Source organism: Polypterus senegalus, chromosome 9, assembly GCF_016835505.1.
Source record: "Polypterus senegalus isolate Bchr_013 chromosome 9, ASM1683550v1, whole genome shotgun sequence".
In the NCBI taxonomy this organism is placed as follows: domain Eukaryota; kingdom Metazoa; phylum Chordata; class Cladistia; order Polypteriformes; family Polypteridae; genus Polypterus; species Polypterus senegalus.
Genome location: NC_053162.1, coordinates 143,660,554 through 143,675,880, shown reverse-complemented (window position 1 = coordinate 143,675,880; position 15,327 = coordinate 143,660,554). Strand labels below are relative to the sequence as shown.

Sequence of the window (15,327 nt, the reverse complement as noted above, 5' to 3'; positions counted from 1 at the left end):
GAGCAGCTTAAGTCTTTAAAAGCAAAAAGTGTATAACAGAGTTTTATATACTTAAATTTATTGTCATGCAGCACTACTGAAAGAAGAAATCCTTCAGCACATATCATCAGTGCTGCCAAGTTCACGGTTTTCTCACCCGATTTGAATGGATTTTCACAAGTTGCATTGTTTGGGCTACTTTTTTATAAACAGTGCAGTATTTGGGGCTATTTTTCAGCCTCCCTGCTACTGCATTTCTATCGTGCTTTCCCCCTGCTATTTACAATTATATATGCTTTTTACAACTGGTAAATCTATGAGGGGACCACCCACCATCCCCAGCTTTGATGGTATGTACCTAACCCTTTTGCTCTGACACTGCCCCCGATTTTAAGTGCATTATTTTTTCACTATTTCATGGTGTAAATTTGCTATTTTAAGCTCTTCATGGGACATACATTTTATGAGGACCTGGCAACCCTGCATAACATGAAACAAGAAAGACGTCCCATAATCCTTGCCAGTGTTCTTCAAGATGCACTAAACGCATTATGTCAGCCAGGGTTATAGCAGAAGTTTTGCGTGTCCCCAGATTTAGAGGAGTGTACACAGAGACAGGAACCACCCTTAAGACATCAGACACCTTTTTAGAAATGTTATTCATGTTAGGAAACAAGAGGACAAAGGCAAGCCTCATTCAGTTAAAATCCACGTATAGAACTGGAGAAACTGTTCATATATTCAGATGACAACTACAAGAGGGCTATTTATTGTAGTTTACATCTTACAAGACAATACTGTGTTGATGTTATAGGTCATATACTGTATTTACATTTGTGTGTTTATACACAGTAATTGTAAGTTGGTATAACTGTATTATAAAAACTGTTATAAATATATACGGTGGATTCAGAAAGTATTCACACCCTTTCACTTTCTGAATACATTATTGTGTCATAGATTTAATTTGAAATCGATAAATTTCCCATTTTTGTCAATTAATCTACAATCGACACCCCATGATGACAAAGTGAGAACAAAATGAAATGTACATAAAGTGAAGGCATATGAATATTTTTGAATCCACTGTATATGCGGTCACACACCCAGGAAGCTTATTTGAAAGTTACACGGGAGCAGGATTTTGAGGTTGCACAGTAGCTCAGCCAGGAACAACCCAAGAGTCCAGAGGATCTGTGATTTGAACTTCTTAAGCTCCACATTGTTTTTTGTAATTCTTGGTTAAGTCGTCAATAAAAACATGAGTCTCATCAACCGAATGAGAAACGGTATATATGTGTGTGTGTGTGTGTGTATTGGTCACATGTAACTTTATGAATGAGACTGTTATATCTGTTTGACAGTAAGTACACGAGCACATATGTATATATTGTATATAGAGTGTATGCAACCATTGGTTTTATGCCATACAGTATGTGCACATACTATACATACGTACTAATACATATGCATTGTGTACTGCATGTATAAAGTATGCACAGTGTATAAATCCTGTGATGTTACATTTTATAGTCTTCTCTGTGTATACAGTATGTGTATGTATTTATGTTTAAGTGTAGTATGCACATACATGTATGTAGGAAAGTTAGAATATGCTGTTGTTTAAACACATTATTTATTATTGACAAATTACTTATTTCTTTTTTATTGCCAAAGTGTACTTGATTAACCAAAAAAGATGTTTTTAAATATTTAGACCATCTAAAGTTATTTACATTATAAAATAAATACTATAACCTGTTTTTAAGAAATGGCTGTATGAGCTGCCATTTTTGTCCATCACTTTACGCATTTGTTTTTCTTAGACAGTATCAGTGTGTATGGATTTTTAAAACATGTCAACATATGCAATAACAAGTTGCCTGTCTTACCAACTATACTACTTTCCATACTAAAAAGAATTCAAACTACTGGAGAGACATCATCAGGTACGAAAGAACAAATGTGCACTCTTTGAGTAGGAAACACAAGTAGGAGAGCATTGGCTGATGTTCCAGTAAGGTGAACTGCAACTAACTCAGAGGAGCAGACGCTTTGGCAGTTCCACTGGTGGAAACACATTAAACTTTTAAAAAGTAAACACAGTGTAAAGATACAGTTTACTGCTCAAGCGTATTGCCACACAGACCACAAACTTCCCAAAGTGATACTGTATGCAAGCACAGCAACCAGATAAAACCGAAAAAGAAGAACATCAAGAACATAGCCCACTTGAAGCCACTCTTTAGCAATGTCCCTGTACTCATCCCGTTTTTCCAAGTACTGACGAATGGATGAGATCTCCTGAAGAATGCTTTCAACAACTGGTGCATTTTCTTTCAGAGGAAAGGTCACCCCCAGAGATTTTTCACAGTCTTTTGAGTTTTCGCAGGTGACATGGTTGAGTTTTGCTGCAATTAGACAAAAAAAAAAGAATTTTGTTACCACTGAGTGCTAATAATAGCTCTTATATCATACACAGAACACTTGTTTAACAAAGCTTTTATAGCATCTCAACATAGGCAGTATGCTTAGGTTCCTTTGTGCCCAAACTTATAATAAGACTATCTCTACATGTATCTTTGTTTTGTTTTTTCCCACTGAGCTATATCTTTCTTTTTTGCAATATGTCTCATGGCATCCATTGAACGAAACCATTCTGATATCTGAGTTTAGTACCTCCACATTTAGATAAGAAATTGTTAAACAGGGGAAGAGACAGGTAGAGAGGGCAAGAGAAGTGTTAACTATTGCTGTACAAATGTGCATCTGAATTGTATAGTCTAGAGAAAATCTTAGGTGTAAGCTATTAAGAATACATTATAGTCACACCTTAAACATTCCATTCCTTCGAATGGTTAGAAAATTCCGACTTACTTGCAGTAACATTGTTTTCCATGTACTGGGACATGTCCCTTCTGGAAGAGTGAATTGGTCCAAATTTGTGTTTGTTTCGGATGCAGAACAGCACCGTCGCTCGTTCAAGAATAAGGTGTCTGAGCCACTCAGGAACATGTGGTTGGAGGTCCTGCTTATGGACCAGTCGTACAATCAGGATGGTCTCCGTTAAGCTTATCACAAGAAGAGCCATACAGACAACAAAATACACTCCTGGAAAGACACATATTTGGTTATTATATTATATTATATTATATTATATTATATTATATTATATTATATTATATTATATTATATTATATTATATTATATTATATTATAAAGGTGGTGTAGTATTTAGCATGACTGAAATTTCCAAGTCAGTCCAGGCTGTTATCTCTGTGGAGTTGGCACATTCTCATTTTATCACCTTGGCTTTTCTCCAGGTCCTCTGTATGAAGTTGTACAATACAGCTCCTACAATGGACTATTGTGCTTTGTCCAGAGTTGTACAAATTGTACTGATTTAAAAGTGATATGCATGGAATCATCAAATGTCAAAAATTGTACCAGGGAAGTAAAGACCATTAGGGCACAGGCATAAATATAGAAAACAGTCAAATACTAGTACAAGCCAAGAAAACCCAGTGACAAAATAGAACTATAAGGCAAGAATATAGTCAAAACAGATCAAAAAATCCTAAACGCTGACTTCCCTAAGCTCACATTGCATAGCAAAGTTAGTTTTTATTTTAGAAGACATCTACCACTAGGATACTGAAGGTTGCATGCAGAAATCTTGTACAAGCGTAGCGTAATGACACAGTTTGTCATGTGATCTGAGCGTTATGTGACTAGCAATTGGTGTAATATCCAGAATGAAAGTGGTAGAAAGCATTCCTAAATGGTGTTGTATTGATAACATCCTCATATCATTAAAAGTAATAAACAATAAAAAACACAATAATAAAAGTTCTAAAAATATAGTGAAAGGCTACTGAGAAGCTACCACACAGATCTGTGAAATAAATAGACCCTTAAGGAAATAATTAGATTCCAAATAGAGAATAATAGATGAATACATAAATAACATGCATACATTCTAGGGTTATCCAACAACTAGAAATATTGACTTTTAGATTCCAGTCTGGAATAAACTGTATTTACAGATAGACGACCCAAGGGACCAGAGATGGAAGCATTTTTGTTGCTTACAGAACAGTGGTTGAATAATTAATAGCTTAAGTGGTGTGTGTACTGGCAGCATCAACTTCTCATACTGTGACATTTATTCATTGACAATGTCACTTTAACTCCTGATTATATAGGGTATTTAACACTTTATATAAAGCTTTTACATTATACCTAGTTTCCTGCTACCCATCATAATGAACAGCTGTTTGTGACGACAGCAGGGACATCTGGATCCACTAGAGGGAGCTCTTGGTGGGTGGCATCAGGGATTCCACAGACTGGTCTTGTCCTGGTTGTTATTTCCAAAATGAACCCAAAGTAGTCACTAGCCAGGGCCTAACGGCCACTTCAAACCTAGGACTAGAAGTTGGGAAGATCGTTGCTGGCAAGGCCTCGATTAATGAAAGTGTAGTCGCAGTGATGAAAGTGCATAATGTGAAAAGACGAAGGCTGTAGTGTTGTTTAAGGGTAGGTACAGTAAGTGTGTAAGACGGGGGGAGATTCCTGCTTAGGTACAGTTGGTCAGATGCTTTGTCTGTTTAACTGTTACTTTGACCGTTTTGTTATTATCTGAATAAACATTTTTGTTATACTTTTCTTTTGCCATGATTATGTATATGAAGATATACAATTCTTAAACAGCATTTACATTTACCATATGCATGCATTATATAAAGTATTACATGTAAGTTAACCTGCTTTTACATACAAAACTCTGACATTAGACTTCACTGTGTACCATCGATAAATCTTTTCTAAACCCTCTATTCTTTAATGTCAACTTTTTAAGTCCTACTTTTTGCATATGTACAGTGAGTAGCTCTTGATCAACATTCATTCTGATTTGTTGTGATCTTTTCTGGATCTTCTTTCCATGAAGCACTTTAAGTTCACATTCCTCACTATGTAAGGTATTATATAAAGATGATTTGTTACCTACAAACATCAAGGGGATTCAAATAAGACAACTGATGGACAGGCAAATAGCAAAATGTTTTGGTACAGAAAGTTCAATTTGTAGAACTTATTTCAAAGAAACATTCTGAATTAGAAAAAATAAACATGAATCCAATGAAAATGACCAAACTGGCAAAAAAAATTTTTTCCTTCAAATCAATGGACTTTTTCTTTCATTTCCTAGAATGTTTTTCGGGAATGCATCAAAACAAGCAGTAGTAACCTGAGCAATGAAAGGAATCTTTAACAGTCCTTGCATTGTTGCCGAATGATATCAGTATACAGTCTGAGGTACGACTCATTTGTTTTAAGTGCCTTGCGGTAAGTGGTCATAATATTTATTAACAGACCCTTGAAATAAATCAGTCTATGTTTTGAAGAGTACTTTTCCAATGATTAGGAATAAAGTGTTATTATGATTTTATGTGTTGTTACGATTGCTTTTGGAACATCAAATTACATCCTACCTTAACTGATAAAGGATATGCTGTAAGAAAGCATCCTTATATGAACCTTTTGAAACATTGTACATTCATGTTATTTTTAAAACATGGCATATGTTATATTTTTAGATTAATGGTTCTGTTGTCACTGACATATGTTGACTAAATGGCCAAATCTAATTTTTACATTATTTCCTTTGGCTAAATAATATGACTGGCTATAGTGTACTAGCTATTCTTTAATATCCAACATATGGGTAACAGATACTGTTTTCATGCACAATACTGAGCTTATTAAAAAAAATGAAGATGATTAATGGACGTTGTCAAAAGAGAGTATTTTGTGCTAGGAGGAGGGCTAGTAAAATGGAAATTGGCTTTCTTGATCATTAGATTATAATCAAATTTGCATCTCTGAAGTGATCTTTTCAGTATATAATGGGTTCCCTCCAATTTCAATACCTTGGGCTAAAATTATCTTTTTAATCTCAACTGGTCAAAACTCACTAATTCAAGTGCAACATTTCGTAAAGTAGTCGATGCATTCCTCCAGTATGTCACACTAATGGGTCCTTTGCCAGTACTCCATCAAAGTATTAATTGCTAATTGAACAATTATATGATTTCCTCCAGTGCTTTGCCATTTGTTATATTGATTTTATTCTCTACGATCAGACATATAAATGTCTAATGAAAGTTGAATTGGATTTTAAGATGCAAATGTCAAACTACACTCTTGAACTGAGGGCAAAATGATTTCTCTACATTTTACTCAGCTAGTATGAGACTTTGTTCAGATTAGTAAAAAAATTAATTACAGCAGACAATTGTGTAGCTGGAAATGTGAAGAGCGACACAAGAGCTGTAATTTACACTGCGTAGATGAACACTTGCTGACCTTAGCTATTCTCACCTACTCGAAGTTGAAGAGCCGGAAACGCGTCGTCTGCCTAATGAAAAACACTAACACAGTAGTGCACATTCTAGAAATATTATCTAAATATGGACAAAACCAGAAATTATTATAAAATTATGGTAACAAATATTGCATTGATATTGCTAATGTAGAATCCCCATCCAACTGTGCATTTACTATACCTCATTTAATACCTTGAAAAGACTGAGCACAGACTGCTGCAGTACATTCATTTATGTTTAGCTGCATGTACTAAACCTCCAAACTTTCACAGCACAAATCAAAATAAAAACTGACCAGAAAGCAGGCAAACCTTACTCATCAGGTGCGGTACAGGGCAAGCATGAAAATGGAAAGAGCTTATCACCCACTTACCAGGGGATAAGAAGATTAGAATCAAGATTTTGGTGCAAGAGATGGTTAAAGAAAGAAGCTGTCAGACAGAAAAAGAAGACCAAAGAAACACAAATTCTTGAGACAATGAAGCAAGGTATGATCACTGGGGGTCTCTCTTGGGCCATCTCCAACCCCAAAAATGATGCCAAGACGTCCATAATACACAAATAAAGAAACGTTTATTTACAAAAATAAATATAACGCAAGGTATAAGCTAACAGATAAGCTTTAAACACTACGAGCCACCCTTTAAGTTTTGAGCTCTGTGTGCTGGTGAAATGACTTGACAGGGGAAATAAACTGTCTTTATACTCCTGTTAAAACTGCAAGTTTTCACAATGAAAAAAAATGAAATCATGATATATATTTTAGAACTCTTCCCAGCTTTACTGAAAAAATTCAACCTATATAAAGAATCATAAACCATTTAGGAAAAAAAAAAAAAAAATGTAAGTGTTCACACACTATTATAATTAACCCTTTCGGCCATGGATTTTCTGTTTTAATGAGAAAAATTGTTTTTGAGATATTCTACCTTTAGGGTGTCTAGGAAGCTCAAAAATGAAAAAACAAACAAACAAAAAAAGATCACTATTATTATACAATAGCTGCCAAATACTTCTCGAGAAAATAAAAGTGGAGCTACTTACTATGTGGAAGTGGCCATTTTCACATCTGTGTTTTGTGGACTGTATGCCACCTAGTGGCACCCAAAGCAACTGCCACCTCTCTCCAATCTGCACTAATAGTAGCACACCCTGTTCCAATGGCTGCACACACACCTGTGCTTCACAAAAATGGCTGCATGTACTAGTAAAAGGATGTCAGGGGCAGAAAGGGTTAAAGATATTGCTGTGTTCAGAATCAACCAATCACTTTCAATCTCACGTTAAACAGTAGTTAGTATACACCTGCCATCAATTAAAGTGACTCTGATTGCCACCAAATAAAGTTCAGTACTACAATTAGAAGTCTCCCACCAGAAGAACTTTTTAGAGGAACCAACAACTTTTTAGAAACACAAAAGCATTTGTAGCATTGCCGCCAGAGGAACTCGGGCCACTGGTAGTTCCTGGTACTATTTAATCTTCTACTCTAGGATATGAACTTCTCGTTCAATAAGGAACTATCACGGGTCAGACTTAGGTAATGAATTTGTGCTGATTAGTTGACCACAAGCACAGGCGCCATCATAAAAACCTGTTAGTGGTTAAATTCCAGTACACAAAGGAAGAGAAAAATCAAGAAAAAGACAAAAGGATGAAAAGAGGTAAAAAAAAATGAAAGATAGGAATAAAAGTAGCCACAAAACATTTAAGTTAAGCCTAGATCCTGCTTACAAAAGAAATATCAGTGACCTGAAAACTAAACCAAAATGTTGAAAATGTAGACTTTATTCTGTCAGCAGAATGCATTCATGGCTGTGATTGTATGCAAGTAATGCAACAAATAAAACAGTGGGTTTTAAGAATTAGCAGCCTCTGTGCTCACACACATCTATAGCTGAAACAAAACTTCTTAAAATAACAGTGTCTCATGATCTGTCTGAAAACATTTGAAAATCTGTAAGAAAGAGGCAACTGGACATAAAATAAATGGGCTGGGCTTATGGATCTTCACTTGCACAGAGTATCTAAGTGGCTGTTTGAAGTTAAGACAATCGACCATAGGACAGGGGCGAAAGTCATCGCTAACCACCTTCTCTGTCTTCCTTGCAGACCAGGAGACAAGCCCAGAACAGACCATATTGTCAGTTTTGGTACTACGCTAAATTGGGTGCTGCTACCAACAAGCATATACTGTAAACATTTTATTTGTAAGTAGGAAAAGTTCAAAATGAAATGTAGAAATATAGAAATTACAATACAGTACTGGCAGCGCAATTGGTTTGTTAACAAAAATCAAGAGATGCAACCCAAGGTTACTCATTTTCTTAAAAAAATAAAATAATACAGAGTATGCATCTCATTTACTGTATAACTGTATTTTTTGTTTTTTAAATTTATGAATAACATAAGGTTATTACAATTAATATGAATATATGTTGTTATGGACCTGCTGGACTTATTCATTACCTATTTCCAGTTACATTAAAATTTACATGTTTTGCTTTCATTTGATAAATAAATCATAGAGGAATTTATTATAAGAATGTAATCATGTTCTAATTTAATTTATCATTAAGACCACCGTAAAGCCTCATCATGAACACAGAAGTCAAAATAATTCTACCTTCATTTAAAATGAGAATCAAAAATGCAGAATCTCATTACCACGAAATTTTCATAAGAACAAAATATTTTGTAGATCCCTGGCACTTTGTTGTAATGGAATTTGAACTGTGTATTATAATCTTTTGGGACTAAGGATGTATATGCAGTGGGACCTTGCCCAAACAAATGTTTTCTGAAGCATAGCTATGCTAAAATGCGGGACATAGTATAAAATGTTGACGTCACGGAATGACTAGGATATAAACTGGTGAAAGAATTAGTAAAGTGGGTGATTCTGGGCAGTTAATGGAACGATAATGTAAACAGAATTATTAAAACATGAGACAGTCTTATTATTCAGGGACACAACATTTATAGCAGCAAGAGATGAGTACTTGAATTAAAGTTAGAGTGGCAGAACGTTAAAAACTAGCCTCTTGAAGAAGAAATAATTTTTTTGAATGGTTAGGTTAGTACACACCATGTAAGGTATGGCCAACATGCTGAGAAATTTTTCTCATGTCTGGCTCTCCATAACCCTGCCAATAAACCTCAGAACTGTAGATTTACAGTATATACTGAATACAAGATATGGACAGGGTCATACATATTATATGAAAGAGCCAGGGGAAATATAGATTCACCAGATGCTTTAAGAGGAGCTACAGTACATTGTTGCATTGTACCAAGGTGTCCATGCAGTAGATTTTAATCAATCTTCTCGAAGGCAAAGGCACGCATGAACAGGCTGTAGCTGCCTAAGACAACGTAGAGAAATGTGGTCCTGGAAAGGCATAAATTTGTACAGAGATCGTAGTCTCATGGCAAATCTTTTAAAGTTTCTGTGAATGGACTAACGGAGCTAGCTAAATCATGTGATTTTGGAGCAATGGAAGCCATTTATGAGCTGGTGCACTGACCTTTGAGGAACATAAAAATGCAACAAAGGAAGATGACTTGAAATTGTTGATGTCCATAGTAGAAAAAGAACATTTGCCTAATGCAGTTCTAGGGGAACTTCAGCCATACCACAGATGTAGGCTGGAGTTATCTACCTATGATAGGCTGCATTTGAAAGGACAGAGGATTGTGTTAGTGAAAATAAAAATCACATAAACACTGAAAATACTTCATGAGATACATCAAGGGGTAGTTTGCACAAAACAGTATATACTCTAAGAAGAAAATTTACTTGGCCCAACATGGATAGTAATGTTGAAAGACTGATCATTTTTCCACTTGTTTGTTAAATCATCTACTGCATAAGGATCAGCTTCTCCAAGCTCCTGAATTACCTCCATGGCCTTGGACAAAGCTGAGCATTGACCTGATTGGAGCAGCCGAAAGAAGAAGAAGACCACCTGGTAGGTCCTACTGAGAATGACTACATATTGATGGTCATAGATTATTATACTTTATATCCTGAGGTTAGTAAGAAGTCAAGCAAAATGACACATTTTATTGGCTAACTAAAAAGATTACAATATGCAAGCTTTCAAGGCAACTCAGGCCCCTTCTTTAGGCAAGATGTAATAAGATGTAGGCAACATCTTGCCTGGAGAAGGGGCCTGAGTTGCCTCGAAAGCTTGCATATTGCAATCTTTTTAGTTAGCCAATAAAAGGTGTCATTTTGCTTGACTTCTCACTACAGTCACTATGGCTAACACGGTACAACACCCTAGTATCCTGAGGTTATTATTATATCAGAAACTAGCAAAATACCCGCGCTTTGCAGCGGAGAAGTAGTGTGTTAAAGAAGTTATGAAAAAGAAAAGGAAACATTTTAAAAATAACGTAACATGATTGTCAATGTAAATGTTTTGTGACTGTTGTGAGTGTTGCTGTCATCAAGGATTTGATTATCGTTATTTCTTTCAATCAGGTTCGTATTTGGAGGATGTGTTGTATTCAAGTTATATTCCGTGTTTGTCAACTGTTGTAAAGATAACAGGTTTCATTTATCAAAGTGTTCACTACCCAAATCGGTACTCGTGAATCTAAGATGTTTAACAGGCATTCCCGGTATGAAGTTGTGGATTTGCCTGCGAATATTTAGCAGTAGCGTGTCTATGAACTTAATTTAACCTTTCCCAGTCCTGCAAAGTCAGTTCACGTGAGCCGCTCGGAGTACATGCATCAAAGCTTTTCAACTGTGCTTGTGTTATCTCGTGCGATCTCGCAATGTCCACGGCTTCATTTAGTGTTAGTTCAGACCTGGCATATCAGCAATTTAAACTTCGTTACAGCAATTTTAACTCTGTTACAAAGTGATCAAAAGTCTCGTTTAAACCCTGCCTCTTCTCATTAAACTTGTATCTCGCAAATATTGTATTTGTTGTGGGCATGACAAATGCCAGCGGCAGCCTGTCTATGAACTTAATTTAAACTTTAGGTTTACACCGTGCTTTGTTTCCGAAGTAGCTGCACTCATGAATATGCTTGTATGCATCACTCGCTTCATATTCTTTTGCTGCCTTCTCAATTGTGTAATGCCTTTTTTGAACAGGTTTCATTCATCGAAGTAATCACTACCCAAATCGGTACTCGTGAATCTGAAATGTTTAACAGGCATTCCCAGTATTAAGTTGTGGATTTGCCTGCGAATATTTTGTGGCAGCGTGTCTATGAACGTAATTTAAACTTAAGCTTTACACCTTGCTTTCCTATTGATATGTGTACAAAGGCTTGTTCAGATTCAGAGGGTTTCCACAGTAGTTCACGTGAGCCGCTCAGAGTACATGCATCGAAGCTTCTCAGCTGTGCTTGTGCTATCACGTGCGATATCGCGATGTCCATGGTTTTATTTAATGTTAGCTCAGACCCGGTACTTAAAAGTAGTATCTCTTGAATATCGTATTCGTCTTAGGCATGACAAATGCCAGCGGCGACGTGTCTATGAACCTAATTTAAAGTTAAGCTTTACACCCTGCCTTCCTATTCGTTTGCATAAGCACATTCCTTCACCAGCAATTTTAACTTCGTTACAGCAATTTTAACTCTGTTACAAAGTGATCAAAAGTCTCGTTTATACCCTGCGTCTTCTCATTAAACTTGTATCTCGAGAATATTGTATTCGTCGTAGGCATGACAAACTCCAGCGGCAGCCTGTCTATGAACTTAATTTAAACTTTAGGTTTACACCGTGCTTTGTTTCTGAAGTAGCTGCACTTATGAATATGCTTGTATTCGTCACTCGCTTCATATTCTTTTGCTGCCTTCTCAATTGTGTAATGCGTTTTTTGAACAGGCTTCATTCATCGAAGTGATCACTACCCAAATCAGTACTCGTGAATCTGAAATGTTTAACAGGCATTCCCGGTATTAAGTTGTGGATTTGCCTGCGAATATTTAGTGGCAGCGTGTCTATGAACGTAATTTAAATTTAAGCTTTACACCTTGCTTTCCTATTGATATGTGTACAAAGACTTGTTCAGTGTCAGAGGGTATCCGCAGTGGCTGCACTTATGAATATGCTAATCACAGTCCTTCACCTGCGAATATTTACCTGATATGGGCAGGCACTCAATTACGTCGGAGGTGTGATGATGCGGGATGCTACTCTGCCTCACACGGCGACCGAGCTGAAGGCTATGGCCATATATATGGTCGAAAGTAGGTTCCAGTTATGACCGTTACACGTAGAATTTCGAAATGAAACCTGGTTAACTTAGTAAGCTGTAAGGAATGAGCCTGCCAAATTTCAGCCTTCCACCTACACGGGAAGTTGGAGAATTAGTGATGAGTGAGTCAGTGAGTGAGTGAGTCAGTCAGTCAGTCAGTCAGTCAGTCAGTGAGGGCTTTGCCATTTATTAATATAGATGAAATCGACTACTAGAGAACAGATGAATACCTTTGCTCAGCTTGGTTTTCCTTTGGAAGTAATTAACAGCTAATGGCTCTTTCAAGAATGGTCATTTTCAGCTTAGTTCACTTTAGTAACTTGTATAAAGTGAAGTGTTTTGTGCTGTGTAAGCTTTTTATTATTTCTAAATTAATATTCCAATCACATTTGTGCATCTGTTCTAGGAATCTTTCCATGTCTTTTGTTTCTGTGCTAACCAGTTTCAGTTTCGGCCTTTTTCACTAGTGCTTTATCTTTCAATTGCTTTAATACTTGAAGCACTCAGTGAACGTATTTAAATGGCAGTTTTAAGCTTGGTTCATTTTGATTATTAACTTGTGTATAGTGAAGTATTTTGTGTTGTGCTAGATTTTTATTATTTCTAAACCGTATTAAGTTCTTATTTGTCTGCTTTCTCTAGCGATCGATATGCATCTTTTGTTTCTCTGTGAAACAGTTTCAGTTTTGGCCGTTCGTGGAATTGTTTGTCTTTTATTTGCCTCAATACTTGCAGCTCTGCTCAAGCAGCTACTCTATATTTAAGAGCTCTTCAGTGCAGTCGCGAAGCATCAGCGGAAGCATCAGCCCTCATGTAAAGACCATCTTGTGTAAAGACCACGAAACTGCCTACACAAGTCTACTGAGCAGGGACACTGACCAAGACCTGGGACATTCTTTTCCATGCAGGTACTTGCATTTTTTTTACTGGTCTTCATCCTCAACATATTTTTCAAATTCCTGACATTGACACTAGACATTTCTCTCATCCCTCTAATAAGAGAGGACACAAAGCAGGAAAATGTTTAACTGCTCTGATAAGCATGCCAATCCCTCAGAGACATCCTTCTCCTTTGGCCTGTTGAACTGTTAGTCTGCATTGAACAAAGTGGACTTCATTCCAGCATTTGCCACACAAAGTGGACTCCAAGTTGATCATGAATCTGCCCAAGAAATACAGCAATAGCTCTTTAAACTGGATTCTGATTATAAATGGAACACTTGTAAAAAGCTGTAATGAGTAAAATTTAATTTGAAGTAAAAAATTGATGCTTCGCTTCATATAAAGATTTTCTAAACAAATTGTATTTCGTTTCTAGTGAAATGTGTACCACTGACACAAGAATTCACATGAATTAATTTCGCCTGTCATTTAGTATTTAAATAAAGATCTCTAGTGAAAAGAAGACCACTGGACTTTTTTCCAGTCACGTGTAAACACTTGATTGAGTAGCCAGTTATGTTTGGAAGGAAAGATCGTTACTTTGTCAATGACAGTCTTGGCAACTGTAATCCTAAACTTGTGTCAGAGACAGAATACGCTTGGAGAGTGCATACTGTATCTTCAGCTTTTCCTGCAGACCTCAAGAAACTGGAAATGTTGAATTCTGGGTTAATGAGACTTTCCTGCTGAGAAAACACTGTAATGTGCATAATAGTGCGTGTTAGTGTGGCTTTGTGTGTAAAATATGCATATATATTTTATAAAAAATGCACTACACTCCTTCTGGGCGATGCGAATGAAAGGTATAAATTGAATTGATTTTATTGGTGTCTGACAGGTCAAATGCATTACACGAATGCAGAAAGAACACAAGTAAACAGAGAAGCATGAGTGAGGCTTTAGAAATCAACATTCCTTCTTATTCACTGCAAAGAAACCTTTAAGCCTCCAAAAAATGTGTTTTAGTGAGTCTTGCATTTCTCAAATTGTGAAATTGCCTGCAAAATGTCCCTTTCACAAAATTGCATGCAAATCAAAACTCAGTAGTTTTGTTGTGTTTCACTCATCACTAGTCAAGAGAGATGATATTGAGAGCAATAAAAAGAAAGAGCCAAGGCTAAAGTGACAGCACAGCTAATCAAGAAAAGAAGCCAAATGAGCAGGCCATGACAAGGTTAAGAAATGCAGGAAAACAGTCATAAGTTACAAATCAACAAACAGAGTAAGAGAGGGGAAAAAACTCAATGAAAATAAGCAAAAAATATTTTAGCAATGTACTTAAGATACAAGTGAGAAGAGCCAAAATAACTATTCCCTGAGGATACAATTTTGTGGAAGTAGGGGATGTGTGTATCATCTAGAGGAAGCAATATAGACAGAGCAGCATCACAAGTTCCTAGACTACATATTTTGGTTGAAAAATAGTGCATCTATTACTCCAACTCCCATAAACGACACAAGAGAAACAAATGCTGATTAAATACAAGCTTGCTGTCTTCAATTCTCCTATAAAAACAGTCTACAAAAATCTTTAAACCAATAAAAAGAGTATAGAGGCCATGCTGTTACAATAAGCACAAACTGGAGGGAACTAAAGATGTAATTCTTCATATCCCAAATTATAAAATATTACAGAAACAAAATTCTTTAGTTCTTACAGTCTTAAGCTGATGTCATATTATGCAGGTTCTAGTTGTGGCTCTGAGGCTAGGGATCTGCACTGGAATTCAGAAGGTTGCCGGTTCGAATCCTGTAAACGCCAAAAGTGACTCTACTTCGTTGGGCCCTTG

General features: G+C 36.3%; 1 protein-coding gene across 1 annotated transcript in view; it reads right to left on the bottom strand.

Moving 5' to 3' along the window:
• Positions 1-2,106: 2,106 nt before the first annotated feature.
• The window catches only part of htr3a (5-hydroxytryptamine (serotonin) receptor 3A), a 29,798-nt gene continuing 16,577 nt past the window's right edge, over positions 2,107-15,327 (bottom strand). The window contains exons 8-9 of the mRNA XM_039762423.1: positions 2,857-3,090; positions 2,107-2,390 (exon numbers count right to left, since the gene is read on the bottom strand). Coding sequence (XP_039618357.1) covers positions 2,107-2,390; positions 2,857-3,090 — 518 coding nt within the window. The remainder of the gene's footprint in view (positions 2,391-2,856; positions 3,091-15,327) is intronic.